The following is a 21,200-nucleotide window of genomic DNA, read 5'->3' on the forward strand; positions in this document are numbered from 1 at the left end:
TAGTCCCTAGTTTTATTTTTATTTAAAATTTTAAAATTTATCATCATCATTTTCATTGTCGTCATCGTCATCATTATTGTGTGTGTGTGTAAGCGAGTGTGCATACCCAGGGCTTAAACTCAAGTCCTCCAGTTTGGTGGTAAGCACCTTTCCCCACTAAACCATCTCATTCACTCTAAAGTTTTCTTTTTAAGACATAACCTTCTCCTGGAAGGAGATGTTAATCTTTAATCCTCAAAGAAGGGACCAAATGAGAAGAAACTAAACAGACACCTAGTGAACTGAAAGTGTTTTATTGCAATGACAGAGCACCAACTCCATGAGGCATGAATATACAGCACTCAGTAAGTGTCTCTTGGAACAGAGATGTAGCAAACCTTGTTTAAGTTCTGAAAGACAAGTATTCAAACCAGGGACCAAACACATCAGAGGACACCTAAAAAAACTATTACAGCATCATGGAGGGCTATATATATTATAAAAATATTCTGTGCTATCAACAAAGCTTTGAGATCATCTATTAACTCTTGAAAAATTGCTTCACAATGAATTATAAATACAAATCATAAAGTTAAAAAAAGCAAAATAACAAAATACTACATAGTTCAGCAATAAACACAGAAGCAGGAAATATTCTTACCCCTGTGCCAGTGAGTTTTTTACAATAGAGATCTCCAGTGCAAAACAAGTTTCTCTTCTCAGAGAGTTCTGCTCCTGAAGGGGACCTGAGGCGTGTTCTATTCAAACATGGCGCATCCCTGTGAAACCTTAACAAGGTCAAGTGGTAAACCCTCTACAGGAAAGGAGTGTTGGCGGCTCCATCCAAGGAGCGATTCCAGGCAGACAGCAACCATCCTCCATCCTCCCCTCCCCAGGGAGCTTAGTTCTCGTTTCTGAGTCTATAACCCAAGGACACACTTTCTACTTCCACCGTATTTTAAAGGGAGTTGTACTATGAAACAAAGAAAGTCCTTAGATTACACCAAAGTCCCTGAGGGGAGGGGTGTCTAAGAGTCATCACAACCATCTTCTGTCTGCTCTGGTTTTGCTCCTCCTAGTCTATCTAATAGGACCGAAATTCTTTATATATACACATCTATACACTGTTTGCAGAGTTTCACAACAGGAAACTAAATTACAACGCTGTGTATTTTGTTCTGAGGACTGAGACCTCAGTGTGATTTGACTATGAGGAGTTAGTTGTTCTTTAAATGCTTGGTCTGAAGAGGTTTTATATGATACTCATAGATTTTCAGAGCAGGCCCCAGTTTTATCCGAAGTCCTGTTAATACATCATTTCTTGTCATCAAGAGCAGGGATTGTCCATCAATTTTCTAGAAGGGAAACAGAGAGGAAAGCCAGTGTGAGTATACCCACAGGTGCTCTTGGGGATGAAGAAAAGGCTGAAGGCAGAAGTCACACCATTTGTCCCTCAACTGAAACTACTGTCGTGGTGTCAAAATGCCATCTTCTATTGCATCCTCCATTTTCCCTGTTTTGAGATTAAGTGCAATCTGTAGCTGATGTTGTTTTCAAGATACTATTACAAATCTTAAACTCGGGGGCAAATTTAAAACAGTATACCCACCTCCGGGAACAGAAGTTGCTTCTGAAAGGGATACAGAGTAAAATACATTAAGATTTACTAAAATTCCCTATACATTTTAAGTCTCAAAATGACTGTACAAATTGCAACAGGCAGAGGTTATTATTCTTAATTTATAGACAAAATAAGGATACAGCAAGAAGTCTACTGACCCGAGACAAAACAAACCAGGAAAGAGGAACACAAGCTCCAATTCTCATCTGTCTGGTACTTCAGACTATCAGGCAGGTCCTTCCGGTATTGGGACCACAAAGGGCGAGAATAAAAGAGATGAAGGCTGCAAATGGAAGGGGCACCTTGAATTTCCAGAGCGGAAGCTCCATGCCATCTGCGGCCCTGCCTTTGTTATTACTTGTGGACGTTTCATGTCTCTTGGTGCAGAGCCGGTCCTTAGGAGGCATGTGCTGAAGAGATTTGTTCATCGTTTTGCCTGATCTAGGCTGAAGACACAAGGAGACCCTGAAGTGGCTACACAGAACTGACTCGGGTTTACTCCGGCTCCAGGGAGGCTGTTGCTCCTGACTCTAGGCGAACTTGTTAGGCTGTGGAGGAAATGTGCTGGATTCTAAGAGTGTGAAGAAATAGCACCAGGTTGAGGGCTGGAGAGCCCTCCCCCACTCTGCTTCCCTTTCTTCTGTTTCTTGAGAGATGTGGGGACACGGGGTGTTTAGGGGGATTCCAAATGCCCAGCTGTTAGTGTTCCTTGAGCTCCATTGTCCCCTCCACTGCTCTCCATACCTTAGGTGACGTGTCAGTCACTGTCACTATAACCGAAGAGGGAACTGCTTCTTGTGGCCCTACAGTGTTTTTCATTGGGGAAACGTTTATTTTTCTTTATTTTTAAGCTACTAAAACATCTACTTATGTGAGAGAGAGGCAGCCACTGCACAGGACAAAGCAGCTGCTTCTGAGCAGAGTTGAACACTGCACAGAGACCCAGGAATTGACTAATACTATAGCTCATACCTCCTGCTGCAGTCAGTGGTCACCATTGCCCATCAATGAGACATAAAAGAGTTCCAGTCGCCTGTCAACTATCTTGAGGTGAACTTAAGAGGTGTTGTCCCTACAGAAAATCCCAGCAGCGGAACAGAAGGTGCTACGTGACCACAGCAGAACCCAGGACACTGTCTGTGTTCCAACAATGGAACCTAGGACGCGGTGTGACCACCGCATTCTAAAGATTGGTGGCCTCAGGGCTCTACGCAGCCTCTGCTGGGGCTAAGGTGAACCTGACTGGGAAGACTCAACCCTCTAGTTTTCAAGCAGGCACCTCTGATTTAAGACCCTGTTTTCATTTCTATACAAGCAGACTTCCTTTGCTAACTGGAAGCAAACTGGGACAGAAGAAGTCAGTGGTGGCCAAGCGTCCCTTTGTGACTTTCTGCCAAGTGTGTCTGTGAAATGCTGAGGTCCGGGATTTTGTTTGAGAGAAAACAGAAACTCATGTTTTATGTTTTGTTGTGATGCCTTTCCGCCGGCACACTACAGCTCACAGAGCAGTGGCAAGGGACCCATCGGAAGTCACTGGGTAAGTGCTGAAACACACTGGTGTCAACTCCCATGGAAGTCACTGGGTAAGTGCTGAAACACACTGGTGTCAACTCCCATGCTTTCCCCTTTGATTCCAACTCTCTCTGCTCAGGCACAGAAGGAAGTACTGGGTGCTGTGAGCTTTGGATCAGGCAGAAAGCAATCCGAATCCTATTACCACAACCTAGGGTGCAGACGAGCGCACAGAGTAAGTTAGCAGCAGGGGACTGTTCAGTGCGAGCTATGTGTTCATCCCTCTTCCAGTGCACCCTGAAGCTTGACACTCTATCTGTGGGTACTAAGCACATGAGCCTTTTCTCAATAATGCACCTAGCAACGTGTTAGCAACCTCAGACTCCCAGCTGCACTAAGTTACCCATACCCCACTACAAAGCAGGGGTGTTTCTCTTCCCTTTGCAAATGATGGGCACTGAAGGAAAGCAGTGTGTTCTGAGCCCAGCTACACTCTCAGCTTCCTCTCTGCAACTTTGCCAGAGGGGTGTAAGTACGTCCCCACTCTGAGAAAGTTCACCAAGACTAAAATTCTCAAGAACTGCATAAAACATGTGCCTCATAAAACTCGCTCGCATGAGAAAGTCCCTTGATTAAAAGAGCTAATAATTTGTTATTTAATTTCCGTAGTCGATTATATAATTGCAAATGAAGCCCAGTTTTTGCCAAGTAGCCCTGACCGTACTGTAAGTTCATCAGTAGCTTTCCTGAGGAGGAACTCACTCAGACCAACAGTTCTTCATCAGGGATTGAAGGGGTGAAATTCGACCAACAGACACCAGCTCAGTGGAACAAACAACCCGAGATTTTGTAAATGCATCACAATTAAATCAAGGAGACAGAGTGGTCAGCACTTTGCTGGGTACTAGGCAGGGTCTAATACTGCATCTCTTTAAGTCTCTTTTCCTCACCTGTTAGATGGGAAATCGGCTACCTGACTGCACGGCTGGCTGGATTCAGAAAACATCTGAGTAGCCAACACATGATATGCAGATAAACCCTTAGCTCAGTGCTTCTCACCGTCTCTGTCAGCGTTAATCTAAGTGCTGGACACGCCTCAAGTTGGTTCATGCTACGAACCATGGGAAATTCATGGGGGGAGAGAGAAAAGACGCAAAAAGAGACTAAGGGAAGAACAGAAACAGTCACCTAAAAGGGGGCCTCTAATTCTCAATGTGGTGTGGTGTCCAGCCCCTACTCTCCAACTAAGAAACGAAAGCTCAGTTTTGAGAAGACAGGCCAGAAGGCTAGCTCTGCTCTTCACGGGTTCTGTGTTAGCATCTGACCCACAACTCCCCTCCACAGTGGAGAGAGCTTTGGGGTAACCCACCCTCTGTCCATCCCATTCCCCCCTCAGATTCTAACTGTCTATGAATGGCATCAAGACACACAAATCTCATTCACGATACCTGGTGAAGACAATGGCAGCTCCTTACCAGCTGCGGGAAGGGTTCTGACGAAATAGCCGTTGGTTCTCTATTTCCTTTGGTCCTTCAATGTTCTCTACAACTCTCTTTGTGACAACTCTCTTACCATTCACCATCTGGCTACAAGTGGTGGTCAGCCTGAACTTTCCCATTCCTCGGCTTACATATGGTACAAACGTTTCCGAGGCATTAGAACTCAATCTGGATCCTTGAGACACAAAAGTAGAAAATCCTGTGTCCATGATGGGGGTGACAGTGAAGAAAGAGGAAGAGGTTCTTCTGGACCGGGTCACAGGACAAGTGAACAAGCAGTCTCCTGAAAAAAGGTCCTCTTCAATGACCTTCTGGAAGGTGTGTCGTGGCCTCCGAGAGCCTACCTGTTCTTCCCAATCAGTGTCATCCCAGCCGTCACCTCTGATGATCTCCCCTTTGGGACAACCATCACCTCTGATGATCTCCCCTTTGGCACAGTCATCACCTCTGATGATCTCCCCTTTGGCACAGTCATCACCTCTGATGATCTCCCCTTTGGCACAGCCGTCACCTCCAATTTCCCCTTTGGTTCGGTTCCCTCGAGACCTGTCATAGTCCTTTCGCTTCTTGGCATCCGATAAGATGTGATAGGCTTCCACTACTTGCTTGAATTTCTCCTCGGCTGCTTCCTTGTCTCCTGGGTTCTTGTCGGGGTGTACCTGCAGAGCCAGCTGACGAAAAGCCCTCTTGATATCCGAGGAGGATGCGTCCTGTGGCACCCCTAGGACTTTGTAATAATTCACCATGTTTCTCCAAACAGCCTTGCCCTACCACGATGCCGGGTTGAGATTTTCAACAATTTCCATATAACCTCAGAAAGGAAGGTGGTCAATTATTCAAATTTACAGCTTTGAATTTCCTCACATGGTTCTTGGGGGTGAAGCCTCTTCTGGTGGAGAAATCCCTCTTCAGTGTGTTGGTACTTTACATGCCACCACACTCTTGTCCTGCCTTGGCTGGTCACTGTAGGGAAATGACTATGAGGTCATCACTTCAGCAGCTCAGATTCTCAGCGGATGCTGTGCCTGCCTTGTTTCTATGGTGGAGGGGAATCTGAGGAGGCCACTTAAAAAACCAGAAAGACCTTATCTGATTCAAAAACAATCACACGCACAATAAACAAGCACACGGTGTCTTATTAACAGAGAAGCCATTTGTGTAGCTTAAAAGCATTTGCCTTGCTTGTTTTCAACAGCCACAAGCTGGGAGACCCAACATCTACTTCGGGTCACTGCGGGAACAAATGCTTTTAGTGCCTTCTTCCTTGTCAGTGGGGTTTGCCTTTGTGGTTTTAAAAATGATTTTATTTTATTAGTTCACATGTTTACTAGTTTGCCTGTGCATATGTCTGTGCACTGCTTCTGTGAGGTGCTGGTCTCTGCAGAGGCTACAATGGGGTGTCAGAACCCCCAGAACTAGAGTACACAGTTGTGAGCCACCATGTGGGTGTGGAGACTTGAACACAGGTCCTCTGGAAGAGCAGCCAGCCTCTGTCCTTTGTAATTTATATTGCAACTGCAACAATGGGGATGATGAGCTAGAGCTTGTTAGTTTTTAAATTCATATATATATTTCTAATAAAAAATTAAATTTTGTTCATCAAGCAAGAAAAGTGAATCTAGGCAGGGCAGCCCCTCACAGATACACCCTCCTAACACAATTATCAAAGTAGACAGCCCCTCACAGATACATCCGAAGCCCAACCAGATAAAGGCAATTACTCAATTGAGACTTTTTTTCCAGCTGACCCCAGGCTATGAAAAGTTGACAATTACGTTAACTAGGATACTCTACATTTACTTTCTACTGGAGACACTATTGGCTGGATGATGCCAGCCCACCTAGTGTACAGATTCAACAGTCTCCTCCAAAAGGTGCGCCCAGACCATAATCCTGCACTGGCTATCTGGGCATCCTTCAGGCTGGTCAAGTTCACACATAAACTTGATCATCACCTACGTCTCCAGTGCAGATTGAAGCAGCTTTGCCTTGATCACTCTTTTATATTTTTAAAATAAAATATTTAAGAATTTTATTAGCCAACTGAACCATCATATATTATGGTTAAGATTACATGAGAAATTTTTATTGTAATAAAATTTTTATCATAGGCTGGTGAGACCCCAAAACCATGGAGACCTGCGTATCATCCATGGGACCCATGAACAGGTACGTGGGGAGAACTGACTCCCTACTGTTATTTGGCTTCTACATATATGCTCCAAGATGTATGTTCCACTATACCATATACACATGCAATTAATAGTTGTAAATAATAAAGTCTTATATAAACTATGCAATGTTAACCATTTCTAAGTAAATAGTAAAACAGTAATTATCATGTTGTTCAGTGATGACTACTATTGACTTTTTGTTGTCATTCTAATAAACTTTATATTCATTATAGGTGACTCAGCTCCTGGTGATCACTAATCTTCTCCTAGATCTGAGTGTCTACTTTCAGACATTTCACATAGATGAATTATATAACAATTACTTAGCATGTTCTCAAAGTTCTATCTACTTGTTCCTGGTATTTGGGTTGTTTCTGCCTAGTTATTGTGAATGATGCTTTCATGACCCTTACACAAGTCCAGGCAGCTGAGCTTTCCCCTTTATTTTTGAAAAACTGCAGAGCCATGGTCATTTATGCCTGGCTTTCTGTTGAGTCATGACAATTGATCCTGACTTTCTGCTGAGTCATGGTAATTTATGGCTGACTTTCTACAGAGCCACTAGGTAATTTTCCAGAGTGCTATACCATTTTATAGTGATATCCTTAGGACACAAATCTTCGGTTTCCCCACATTTGGGCTCCTCCTCAAACAGTGCTAGTTCCCTTCCCTGGGAGAGTTCTGCTTCATTTAACTGTTGTCCACTTCCTGTCGCATTCATATATATATATATATTTTTTTTTTTTTTTTTTTTGGCCATTTCCTGCATGTAAGTAAGTCTAGACTTCCTGTCTTAGAAGGGAGAGAGCCCAATGTCCTTCATGACCTCCTGGTATCTGCCTCTCCTGTACTTGCCTGCCTTCCACTCACTCCTGTGTGAGGAATAGGGTTCTCCACTCTCCTCCCCACCTGCACCACTGAAATTCCAATGGCCAACTTCTCAGACCCCACTGGACATAATCTTTATGAGGTGCTTTTGAACTTGATCAATTCATTCTCCATAAAACCCTCCTCTTCAGAGATTTCTAGAAGACTTTTCACCACCAGTGTTCCCTCTGTTTCTAAGGGGAACTTCTAAACAGCTTCCAAAACGTTTCAGAACTTCTTAAACAGTGTTACCAGCTCAGGTTCAAACTTCCAAGTGTGTGTGCATGCTTGTATGTGTGCATTCTCTCTCTCTCTCTCTCTCTCTCTCGTGACTCAGTCCCAGCCATTATTATACTCACCGGCCCCTCATTGTTGGACCTGAACTCCTCAGTGGGTCCCCAGGGCCTCTTTTCTGCTAGGTGAGCCACGTTTGTCCCTGTGCCCTGCTTGCTTTTCAGCCCATCGCTCACCAGTCCGCCCAACCCTCTCAATACAAGTATCTTGGAGTTGCCAAAACAACAAGTGTCTCCCAGCCCCATGCTTCTGTGTTTGGTCTTTCCCCTGCATGGAATATTCTGGGCTTCCTTCAGGAGGTTCTTCTAACAGTGATAGTTTTAGGCAGCTTTATTACAGTAATGCTGTTGCTACAGTTACTTTTAATAGTTGTATCCTTTCTTAATGGGGACACAACTTTATAGAAATCACTAAACAAGTAAATGATCTACACTTGGTGCTCCCTCTCTCTCCCTGGTTTACAGTTGGTTTTGTCTCCAATCACCAATTTAGCTGCTTGGCTTAGTCTATGCAAATAAAATAAACCCTATTATATAGACAAAAAATACTTTAAGTATTTTTATTACCAGTTTTCCCTTCGATCAACTTCCCTTGGCTACTCTCTGTTAGCATTGTTTATTTACTTGCTTTTAAACTTTTTTCTTAATCTTTACGAACTGAAGGGAGTGAGTTGCCATATCCCATAAATTATACTATAGAATATTTTACGCAATTCAGAATTCCAACTGTTAAGGAATAGCAAGCTTCAGAGCACCTGGGATATTTTCACTGGGGTAGTACAAAATGCTTACTTGGTAAATAAAGCCCCCCCCGCCCCCGCACAAGGTGTGAGGTTTTAATTGGCCCAATCTAGTGCTGAATTTGTCATGAAGCTAAAGAAACTCACTCTTCACTTCAACAATTTTGTACATAAGTTTGTCATAATTTTGTGGCATCTTTCAAATCAGGACTCTAGCGTTGGGGAACCTGAAGCCGCACAAAAACAGAGGGGGGGGGTCCTGGTCTAATGAGAATTCTGGGTCTCTAGCCAGTGCAGCAGCCTGGGCTTGCGCACAAAGCTCACTGTTTTTCTTTCTTTCTTTTTTTTTTTTTTTACAACTTTATTTTAAAGAACAAAGATAAATGTACAGATTTTAAGCATTTTTTGCATAAAAGTATATAATACATTTTTGTCAGTACTTTTTTTTTTTTTTTTTTAAAGGTTTGATAGTGTGATCAAGATCCCACCAGTTACAATGAGCAAAAAGTACATGTAAAACAAGATGCAACCTGGAAATAGTCAAAGTTTTCTTGGTGTGTAAAGTTTTTTTTTTTTTTTTTTTTTTAAAACAATGAGCAGACAGTACATGTAATACAGGGTACAACCCGGAATTTGTCAATGTGTTCTTGGTGGGTAAGAATTGAGCATGACTTTTTTTTGTTTGTTTTGTTTTCTTTTTTTCTTGGACTTCATACAGTCTGTGAGTTGTTTCTGGGGCCATGCGAGCCTCTGGGGTTAGCTTCCCACTATCAGTGACTGCATATTATGTCTGTTCTTTTGTGACTGGGTTATCTCACTCAGGATGATATTCTCTAGATGCAGCCATTTTCTTAAGAATTTGGTTAAGTCATTGTTTCTGGTGGCTGAGTAGTATTCCATTGTGTAACTGTACCACAATTTTTGTATCCATTCATCTTCTAAAGGATATCTGGGTTCTTTCCAGCTTCTGGCTATTATAAATAGAGCTGCTATGAACATTGTGGTGCATATATCTTTGTTGTGTATTAAAGTGTCTCTGGGGTATATGCCCAGAAGTGGAATAGCTGGGTCTTCAGGTAGTACTATGTCCAATTTTCTGAGGTATCGCCAGACTGATTTCCAGAGTGGTTGTATTAGTTTGCAACGCCACCAACAGTAGAGAAGTGTTCCTCTTTCTCCACAACCTCGCCAGCATCTGTTGTCATCTGAGTTTTGGATCTTGGCAAATCTGACTAGTGTGAGGTTTAATCTCAGGGTTGTTTTGATTTGCATTTCCCTGATGGCTAAGGATGTCAAGCACTTCCTCAGATGTTTCTCAGCCATTCGATATTCCTCAGCTGAGAATGTTTTGTTTAGCTCTGTACCCCATTTATTAATAGGGTTGTTTGATTCTCTGGTGTCTAGTTTTTTGAGTTCTTTGTATACCTTGGATATTAGGACTCTATCTGATGTGGAGTTGGTAAAGATCTTTTCCCATTCTGTTGGCTGCCGTTTTGTTTTCTTGACGATGTCTTTAGCCTTACAGAAACTTTGCAATCTCATTAAGTCCCATTTGTTAATCTTTGACCTTAGAGCTTGAGCCATTGGTGTTTTGTTCAGAAAATTTTCTCCTGTGCCTATGTGTTCTAAGGTTTTCCCTACTTTCTCATCTAATAGTTTCAGTGTATCTGGTTTAATGTGGAGATCTTTGATCTACTTAAACTTGAGCTTTGTACAAGGGGATAAGAAAGGGTCTATTTTCATTCTTTTGCATGCTGAGTGCCAGTTGGACCAGCACCATTTGTTGAATAGGCTGTCCTTTTTCCATTGAATGTTTATGGCTCCTTTGTCAAAAATCAGGTGACCATATACTTGAGGGCTCATTTCTGGATCTTCTATTCTATTCCATTGATCTACATGCCTATTTCTGTACCAGTACCATGCAGTTTTCAGCACAATTGCCTTGTAATATAGCTTGAGGTCAGGGATAGTGATTCCTGCGGATGTTTTCGTGTTGTTGAGGATGGATTTCGCTATACTAGATCTTTTGTTATTCCATATGAAATTGCACATTGATCTTTCCAATTCAATGAAGTACTGGGCTGGAATTTTGATGGGGATTGCATTGAATCTGTAGATTGCTTTTGGTAGGATGGCCATTTTTAAATTGTTGATCCTTCCAATCCATGAGCATGTGAGATCTTTCCATTTTCTGAGATCATCCTCAATTTCCTTCTTTAGAGGTTTGAAGTTCTTGTCATACAGGTCCTTCACTTGCTTAGTTAGAGTCACACCAAGGTATTTCATAGTTTTTGTGACGATTGTGAAGGGTACCTTTTCCCTAATTTCTTTCTCCACATGTTTGTCCTTTGAGTATAGGAAGGCTACTGATTTGTTTCAGTTGTATCCAGCTACTTTGCTGAACTTGTTTATCAGCTGTAGGAGGTCTCTCATGGAATTTTTGGGGTCACTCAAGTACACTGTCATGTCATCAGCAAAGAGTGATGTTTTTATCTCTTCCTTTCCGATTTGTATCCCCTTGATCTCCTTTTGCTGTCTAATTGCTCCAGCCAGGACTTCTAGTACTATGTTGAATAGGTAGGGGGAGAGTGGGCAGCCTTGTCGAGTCCCTGATTTTAGTGGGATTGCTTCAAGTTTCCCACCGTTAAGTTTGATGTTGGCTGTTGGTCTGCTGTATATTGCTTTTATTATGTTTAGGTATGGACCTTGGATTCCTGTTCTTTCCAGGACTTTTAACATGAAGGGGTGTTGAATTTTGTCAAATGCTTTCTCAGCATCTAGTGAGGTGATCATGTGATTTTGTTCTTTGAGTTTGTTTATATGGTGGATTACATTGATGGATTTCCTTATATTAAACCATCCCTGCATTCCGGGGATGAAGCCTACTTGGTCATGATGAATGATCATTTTGATGTGTTCTTGGATTCGGTTTGCAAGCATTTTGTTGAGCATTTTTGCATCAATGTTCATAAGTGAGATTGGTCTGAAGTTCTCTTTCCTTGTAGGGTCTTTGTGTGGTTTAGGTACGAGGGTTATTGTAGCCTCAAAAAATGAGTAAGATAGTATTCCATCTGATTCTATCTTGTGGAATAGTTTGGAGAGTATTGGTGTTATATCCGCAATAAATGTCTGATAATATTCTGCATTGAACCTGTCTGGACCTGGGCTTTTTTTGGTTGGGAGGCTTTTGATGACTTCTTCTATTTCTTTAGGTGGTAAGGGATTATTTAGATGGCTTACTTGGTCCTGTTTTAACTTTAGGATCTTGTATCTGTCTAGGAATTTTTCCATTTTCTCCAGATTTTCCAATTTTGTGGAGTATAAGTTTTTGTAGTAGGATCTGATGATTTCTTGAATTTCCTCAGTTTCAGTTGTTATGTCTCCACTTTCCTTTATGATTTTGTTAATTTGGATACTCTCTCTTTGCCCTCTAGTTAGTCTGGCTAGGGATTTATCAATCTTGTTGATTTTCTCAAAGAACCAACTCTTGGTTTTGTTGATTTTTTTCAGTGGTTTTTTGTTTCTATTTGGTCTATTTCTGCCTTAATTTTGATTATTTCTTGCCATCTACTCTTCTTGAGTATATCTGCTTCCTTTTGTTCTAGGGCTTTTAGCTGTGCTGTCAGGTTGTTGATGTAAGCTCTCTCCAGTTTCTTTTTGGAAGCACTTAGGGCTATGAGTTTTCCTCTCAGTACTGCTTCCATTGCGTCCCATAGGTTTGGGTATGTTGTGTTTTCATTTTTGTTGAATTCTAGAAAATCCTTAATTTCTTTCTTTATTTCTTCTTTGACCCTGCTATCGTTTAATAGAGCGTTGTTTAGTTTCCATGTGTATGTGGGCTTTTTGTTGTCTTTGTTGTTAAAGACCAGCCGTAGACCATGGTGATCTGAGAGGATGTATGGGAGTATTTCAATCTTCTTATATCGATTGAGGCTTGTTTTGTGTCCAATTATGTGGTCAATTTTCGAGAAGGTGCCATGGGGTGATGAGAAGAAGGTGTATTCTTTTACTTTAGGATGATATGTTCTGTAGATATCTATTAATTCTAGTTGGTTCAAAGTCTCTGCTAGTTTTGCAGTGTCCTTGTTCAGTGTCTGTTTCCATGATCTGTCCATTGGTGAGAGTGAGGTATTAAAGTCTCCCACTATTATTATGTGGGGTGAAATATTTTTTGAGCTTTATTAGGGTTTCTTTTATGAATGTGGGTGATTTTTTATTTGGAGCATATATGTTAAGGATTGAGAGTTCCTCCTGACAGATTTCCCCGGTAATGAGTAAAAAATGTCCTTCCTTATCTTTTTTGATAACTTTTGGTTGGAAATTTACTTTATTCGATATTAAAATAGCCACTCCAGCTTGCTTCTTGGGACTGTTTGCTTGGAAGTTTTTTTCCCACCCTTTTACTCTGAGATAGTGTCCGTCTTTGTCTCTGAGATGAGTTTCCTGTATGCAGCAAAATGCTGGATTTTGTTTATGTATCCAGTCTGATAGCCTATGTCTCTTTATTGGGGAGTTGAGTCCATTTATGTTAATAGATATCAAGGAATAGTGGTTTCTGTTTCCTGCTATTATTGCTTTTGTAGGTTGAGTTGTGTCTGTGTCTTTTTCTTCTTTTGGTTTTCTTGCTTAGGAGTTTTCTTGTTTTTACTAGGATGTAGTTCCCTTCTTTGTATTGGGTCTTCCACCTATACTTCATTGTAGTCCTGGGTTTGTGGTCAGATATTGTGTAAATTTAGATTTGTCTTGAAATATCTTCATCTCTCCATCTATGGTGATTGATAGTTTTGCTGGGTATAGCAGCTTGGGCTGGCACTTGTGCTCTCTTAGGGTGTGCATGATGTCTGTCCAGGCTCTTCTAGCCTTCATAGTCTCTGTTGAGAATGGGGAGTGATTCTGATTGGTCTGCCTTTATATGTTACCTGACCCTTTTCCCTTACTGTTTTTAGTATTCTTTCTTTGCTTTGGGCACTTGGTGTTTTGACTATTATGTGTCGGGAGGTATTCCTTTTCTGGTCCAACCTATTTGGAGTTCTGAAGGCTTCTTTTATGCTCATGGTCATCTCATTCTTGAGGGTAGGGAAGTTCTCTTCTATGATTTTGTTGAAGATATTTACTGTGCCTCTTAGTTGATACTCTTCTCCCTCTTCTATTCCTATTATCCTTAGGTTCGGTCTTCTCATTGTGTCCTGGATTTCCTGGACATTTTGGGTTAGGAGCTTTTTGTTTTTTGCATCTTCTCTGGCTGTTTTGTCTATGTTTACAATGTTGTCATCTGCCCGAGAGATTCTCTCTTCCATCTCTTGTAGTCTATTGGAAATGCTTGCTTCTGTGACTCCCAATTTCTTTTTTAGGTGTTCTACCTCTAGGGTTATCTCTTTTAGTGTTTTCTTTATTGTGTCAATTTCCGTTTTAAATTCCCTCTTCCATTCCTTCATCTCTTTGGTTCTGTTTTCTTCTAGTTCTTTGAGTTCTTTGAGTGTTTTTCTTGTTTCCTCTTTAAAAGCTTCTGAATCTTTTTGCTTTTCCTCCCATTCTTGTTTAAGTATCTCTATCAGCATCTTGAGGTATGATTTCAGGTCTGCGTCTTCTTTTTCTGGAGTGTTTGGCATTCCAATGTTTGCTGTTATGGGAGAGCTGGGTTCTGGTATTGCTAGGTTGTCTTGGTTTCCTTGGGACATACTCTTTCGCTTTCCTCTTGCCATCTTGTTGTCAGTGATATGTTCTTGCCTTTCTCTTGTATCTGGTCCATGTCCCTGGATCTCCACTGGTCCAGGTGTCAGATTGGCCGAACCCTGTTTTGCGCCCTGAAGTTGCTGCCGGGTGGAAACAGAAGTTCCAAAGTTGTGTTCCTGGTCCCTGGATCATGCACAGCGTGGGGTGCGCTTTTCGTGCACAGTCCAAAGAGATCTCTCTGCTCCCTGGCTGCCTAGATCTCCTACTCACCAGTCTTTAAACTTTTAGGAGCTGCTGGTAGGGGGGTAGGGGGAGCTGCTGCACCCTGTTCTGCACCCTGAAGTCGCCGCCGGGTGGAAACAGAAGTTCCGAAGTTGTGTTCCTGGTCCCTGGATCAGGCAGGGCTGGGGGTACGCTTACAGTGCGCACTCCGCAGAGATCTCTCTGCTCCCTGGCTGCCCAGATCTCCTACTCACCAGTCTTTAAAGCTTTAGGAGCTGCTGATCCGGGTGGCAGATGGGCTGCGCCCTGTTCTGTGCCCTCCTCACTGTTGTTCTGACGTGCTTCCCACCTAGCTACCTTTGGCAAAATCCAGCAATATTAAGCTCTGTTTGTCATTATTAAGATGGTGCCTTCAGAATTTGTTCAACGTAAGCAGCAATGAGCCAGGTGAAAACCAAGTCTAGCCTTCAGGTTTCAAATTAAGACTTATTCAGATGGGTATCTCAAATGAAAGCCTGTTCCTGAGGCTATGGGAAAGGTAATAGAGTAAAATCAATTTGCCATTTTGAGTTGCATGTTATTTTCTGATGATACTCTGAGAGGGAAAATGATCTCAGAGATACACAGTGCTCCAGAAATAAAATTACTGATGTCACTCACTCATAGGAACGGAAACACAGCACCGTTGGAACCACATGGAAGTGACTGAATGTCAACTCTCTGCCTGTCTTCCTGCTACACTGTGAGTACATGTGAGTCAGGATGGAGAAAGAAGTGAAATGACTGCTCAACCCTTGGGAGGACTACTTCTGGGACCTGGGAGGACCACGCAACCCTTGAGAGGACTACCTCTGTGACCTGGGAACACAACACAACAATTTGGAGGAATACTTCTTTGACCTGAGATCAGATCCAGCTTGAATGGTGAAGGGCTGTAGAGAATGTACTGTCAAGAGATTAACCAGAACATGTTGCTTATTAGCCTTCAGAGTCTACTACAGTGAATGCCATCATAATGTTCTAGGGTAGGAGGAGGGATTTTTGCTGAGATCAGGCAACCTATGTCCATGGAAAGGCATCAGTTATTTTTTAAATCACCCAAATTTAAAAAAATCACTAAGCCTCAACTCATTTTCATGTCTGCTTTATGCCATGGGAAGCCTACTTCAGAAGGACCCATCAAGACAGTATCGTAGACTCACAGTAGGAGCACAGGCAATGTTCCATTGTTTAACTCAACATTATCTGGGTAGAAAACTGAATCCTATCAAAGCAAACATCCCAGGACCACCAAGTGACCTTGAAGAAATTAGCAGACAATAAACCAAGGTTACTAAGGGAAACTGGTTACTTTATCATAGAGCTTATGAGAAGATGGTGCTGGCGTTTGGCCATCCCTGCCTCCCTCTTTCCCTACCAAAGAATTCTTCTGCAGAACAATGTTAATGAATCCAGTTGCATAAAGTCCCCAGAGGTTGGAGAGCAGCAGTCCATTGCCAGAAGCCACCAGCTGAACCCAGGGAGGACCATAACCCTAGCCATGATGAGAACTGGAAAGAATAGCAGTGCAGCCCGATCCCTGACCCACATGTGGTCCTGATGCTGAGACTTCCTTCTTGGTGGTGCTAATGATGTGCTTCCAGCTTAAGCTTGGCTTAAGCAAGGCTTGTCAGAAAACCTTGATGCAAGTCTTTGAGCCGCAGGGAAACTTAATGGATCTAACTGCTAAGTGGAAGTGGAGTGTGTACAACGAGAAAAGGAGGTTAGTCAGCTTCGGGTGCCCAGCCACCATTGTGCTAAAGCCTTATGTAGGGGTGGAGTGGACAAATCAGTGCAGTAAGATGCTTCAATTCTAGAAGGCAGTAATCCTATCATGGGGCCTCACCTACTTCTTCCCAAGAGCCTTTACCCCTAGGATCACCTCATTTAGTGTTAGGTTTTCACTGTGGGTCTTGGGGGAATGAAAACATCCAGGCTGTAAGGATCAGCCCTGAATCAATGCACTTCCCGAATCACTGGCAACTTTGCTGCCCCCAGGACCTGTTCTTTTCAAGTGTGGTCTAATGGTTGGTCTCAGTCTTTGCACTGCAAATGGCAAGGCAAATCTAGCACTGAGGAGATTTTAAAACTGTTTTACTGTGGGTTTTGTTGGTTGCTATGACCTAAAGGTGTACCTGAAAGGGACCTAGCTCGGGCTGAAGATGACCTTCAGTGTTCGAATCAGTGTTGACATGAAGATAATTGCCTGGGAGATGCTGAAGGCAAGGTGTGGGTGGAAGAGGCAGGTAAATGTGTTAGAGGACATGCCTCGGTCCCCATGAGTCACAGCATGACATGGCATATTATCATGTGACAAGCCCCCAATCTGTAATTCCTTTGATGGGAATGAAAATAGAGCAAAAAAAAGAGCTGAATCACTTCCGGAGATTAATTCAAGATCCACTTCTTAACACACCAAGCTACCCTCCAATGAAGGAAGGAAGGAATTACATTTTAGGACAGGTGCCATTTTCTGGGAATTTGTTTATGAAGCTCCAGAGTTGGTAGACTAGACACAGCAATGTTGTGAGGGATTTCTCAATGAAAGGTTCCAGTTTACACCTCAGTGTCCCCAGTGCCAAAATGAGGTCATCCCTGGGTAGAAAATGCAAATGCTGGGCCAAGCTCTGGGCTGGCCAATCTCATTTGCAAGACTGTGTGCACAGAATCTGTGAGGCCCAGAGAGCAGGCTGTTCCTCACCTGGGGTGTCTGGCAGTTGTCTGGGCATAGATGAAACCTGGGCAGGCTCTGGGCATCCGGGAACCTAGCCAGGAAACCTTTTATCTGCGCCCCTTTTTTGTAAACCTTTTACAGCATTACTTAAATTTAATTTTAGAAGAGAGCTACTCAATTTCAATGACACAAATAGACATTATAGCATTAAAAGCCCAAATAAAATATGTTCTAGACATATTAGTTTCTACTTTCCAACCTGAGCTGTTATTTTCCACTAGAATTTTAATATAAAAATTTTCAAACATGAGAAAAATAACTTTTTGTGAATACTTACATCCTTCCTTTTAAATTCTACAATTAAATATTTTTAAACATACTTTACTACATATATATGTATATATATGTACATACACATACACACATATACACATACACACATACATGTACATATATACATACATATACACACACTCATATACACCCACACATACATGTGTACACACATATACATATACACACACATACATACACACATATACATGTACCCACGCATACATAAACACATATACATATACACACACACATACACACACACACACACACACACACACACACACACATATACTCCTTCCCCCAAATACTTCAATTTTTATGTCAATGTTGAGTATTCTTGGGGTTCTTCTTCTGATGTAAAATTTATAGGCCATGTAACATAAAGATGCATAATTTGCTCAAGCCAGTGTCTATGCAGTGACTACCTATGCAGACACCTGCAGTCCACAGCCTGATCAGGATACACTGAGTGGTGGGTAGCCTTCTTGTCTTAACTGTGGTGGTTTGAATGAGAACGTCCCACATAGGCTCAGATTTAAACACAGGACTGCTGGTTTGTGGTGCTGTTTGGGAGGGTTAAGAGATGTGGTCTTGTTGGAAGTAGAACACCGTGGGCAGGCTTTGCAATCTGACTTACAGGCTCTTCTGAACTCCTGCTCGCCGTCTTTGCTGTGTATGCGTGGTTTGAAATGTGAGCAATCAGGTTCTTACCCCTGCAGCCATGCCTGTCACACACTGCCCTGATTAGTCACCCTGGATGGACTCTTATCCCTCCGGGACCATTAGTCCAAATAGATTCTTTCTTCTGTAAGTTGTCTTGGTCCTTGTGTTTTATCACAACAGAAAAGTAATGAATACACTACTTCATAATAAGGCGTGTGTGTGCACACCCACCCCACCTGTAACTCAAGCCTTTATCAACACACAAGTGTTGGCATCTCCAGAAGGTTCCCTCGTATCCCTTCAGACATCATTCCACATCTGCCTACTCATGCCCAAGCGCTGACTTTTCTAATTTGGCTCTTGGACCGTTTTACCAGTCTGAAAATCTGTTGGACCCATCTGGCATAAACTCTGCACATAATGCTTCTGGCATCCAGTGTGATGTTAGTGACATTCATCTAAACCGCTGTGTGTGTCAGGAATCACTTGTTTCCATTACTGGGTGCATTATGTCCGAATCTCATTTGTACACGAGTTTTGTATCCAACTGTCAACCCAGGCTTCCTAGTTTGGCTGACTATGAACAAAGCTGCCAACAGCAACTTCAGGCAGATCTCCTTACAGACATGCTTTGGTTTTCCTTTGGTGAATACCCAGGAGTGAACCTGCTCATCTTGGTAGGTGTGTGTGTTTCTTTTACACTCTCACCAGCAATGTGGGAGCATCCTGTTTTGCTACACATGCTTATTTGGCACTGGGGCTCTTTCTCATTTTAATTCTTCTAGTGGATATAGAGTTATTTAAGCTTTTATTTTGGCAAATTTTCCAAACTAGCAATATATATATATGTGTGTGTGTGTGTGTGTGTGTGTGTGTGTGTGTATGTATGTATGTATGTATGTATGTATGTATGTATGAGGATCAAGTTTGAAGGGAATGTTGTTAGAGGAGACCGGCCTATGTGGCATTTGAAGGGTTACTTCATCTGAATGTGGGCCGTGCTAAGCTCTGCTGATGTAACACAGATAGCCATTCACTTTCTTCAGCTCTAATTCCCTCACTTAGATTATGAGACAATGAAGGTGATGCTAGGAGACTACAGGCTGTTGTACTAGGGGTAGAAAAGCGTGTTCTGAAGGGTGAACCATAAGCTCTTCCCACCACCTGCCTCCAGGAGCACCATTCCTGGAGAGCGGGCTCAGCCTGTTCCATGGAGCCATAGATTACCAGAGAAGACATCCCTGTCGCTAATGTCAACTCCTGGATCCCAGGGGAAGAAATGGTTTTGAACATCATCATGTTAAAGATGTGAAACAAAGACTCCTAGAACCCCAGTTAACTTGTCCACGAACAGACAGATACACATGCAGGTACACAGGACCCTGAACCAGACTCTGCACCCACAGAGTCTGAACAGTCCCTTAGTAGCTGGAGTCCTTAGTGGTAGCGAGCATTGTATGTCTCACCAATGAGTCTGTCCCCCCCATCGCTCCTGCAGCCTGTTTCCTCTGTAGTAAAGACAGGACTGGTTCTTTCCACCAGAGAGCATGATTAGACCTTTGGGGCCTCCAATGAAAATGATCTTAGCCAGCCTCTCAGGAGCTCTGCTCGGGGCTTTCCTCTTGGGGAGAGTAACCTGCGGCTGCCAGTCTCCTTGCTGTCCAGGTGCCTCTCTACCCATTCACCGCTCTCTGGTCTTCCTCTGCATTCCCCTCTCAGTGAGGCAGCGGGGAACTGCGTCTCTCCAGTTACCTGTTCCTGAAATGCACCAGCTTGTTCCTCAAATCCCGCTGCTCGGAAATAATCGACAACGTCCATCACAGCCCAGTCCTTGGGATGGGGGGGCCTCCCACTTTCCATGGAACTGCAAAACACAAATCCAGTCAGAGCGTGACATGTCTGCGGGTATGCACGAGCTCGCCGCCTGCCTCCAGGGGCTGGTCTGGGCCTGGCTCTCCCTTCCCTCTGAGCTATCCCAGTCTCCCCACGGAAGGACTTATGATGGTTCCTCGTGTGTCTGGTTTCTTCTGATCACTGCTCAACCCGGCACAGCCGATGATGCTCTTAGTGAGGTATTTGACCTTTAATGAAAATGATTCCCACAAATGCCTTTTCTTTACTCAGTTTTGATGAACTATATAGCTTAATATACCTATTGTAAATTCAGTATGAATATTCACTGTACAATATGACTCAGAAAGCCATTCCTTTAGATGGCCTCTCTGCCCTTCCTTCTCTCTACCTGATGAAACCTTACTGGTAATTTCTACCCATTCAAGGGTTGCCTCTGCTCTAAGCTACTTCCCCACACTACTAAGAAAGTACTTCAGTTATAACCTGCTCTGAGACCCAATACTCCATTCAAACTGCCATTTCAATACCTGCCATTCTGGGGTAGATACTGTTTTCAGAACTCAAGTGAGAAATGTAGCCCAAAGATATACACATGAACCCAGCTAGTTCTCAATGTATTAGTCTGAGTGTCAAGCATGTGTTTATGGAAGTCAGTCGACATTGTTTAGAATGGACGGCAGTGATTGGATAGATGGAAATCAGGCATCTGTTTAAGAAGCTCCTGCAAACCTTTCTCAGTGGGTCAGAGGTGGGATAAATCACAGTGGGAAAGAAAAGCAGCCCCTGCAGCGTCTGAGATGGTCTCAGTTCAGACTCAGTTCAGGTGGATCTGTCTATTAGACCTCACCCAGGGGAGTCCTCAGGTCCATCTGATCACACGGTTTCTCTGATTAAATCTTTAAAGGCTTCCTGTTCCTGTGGCAATAGGGATACATTCGGGAGCAAAAGAGCAGCCTGTGTGCACCCCAGTGTTCTGAGAGGACACTGGTCACCAATAACCTGTAGACAGATGTACAGCTGCTACAAGTTACTCAAACAGCTGGGAAGAATGTGA

The 21,200-nt window shown here is 42.8% G+C and overlaps 2 protein-coding genes across 2 annotated transcripts; both read right to left on the reverse strand.

The window, feature by feature from the left end:
- Window positions 1-1,196: 1,196 nt before the first annotated feature.
- On the reverse strand, window positions 1,197-20,152 carry SAMD13 (sterile alpha motif domain containing 13; the record flags this gene model as incomplete). The annotated part of the gene is made up of 2 exons (XM_080915608.1): window positions 1,197-1,334; window positions 20,045-20,152. The coding sequence occupies 2 exons, from the start codon at window positions 20,150-20,152 to the stop codon at window positions 1,197-1,199; spliced, it is 246 nt and encodes an 81-aa protein (XP_080771734.1).
- On the reverse strand, window positions 4,584-5,357 carry LOC308419579 (dnaJ homolog subfamily B member 3-like; the record flags this gene model as incomplete). The annotated part of the gene is made up of 1 exon (XM_080915339.1): window positions 4,584-5,357. The coding sequence occupies one exon, from the start codon at window positions 5,355-5,357 to the stop codon at window positions 4,584-4,586; it is 774 nt and encodes a 257-aa protein (XP_080771465.1).
- Window positions 20,153-21,200: the final 1,048 nt, after the last annotated feature.

The sequence above is a fragment of the Micromys minutus genome, assembly GCF_963924665.1.
Source record: "Micromys minutus genome assembly, chromosome: 4".
Classification (NCBI taxonomy): domain Eukaryota; kingdom Metazoa; phylum Chordata; class Mammalia; order Rodentia; family Muridae; genus Micromys; species Micromys minutus.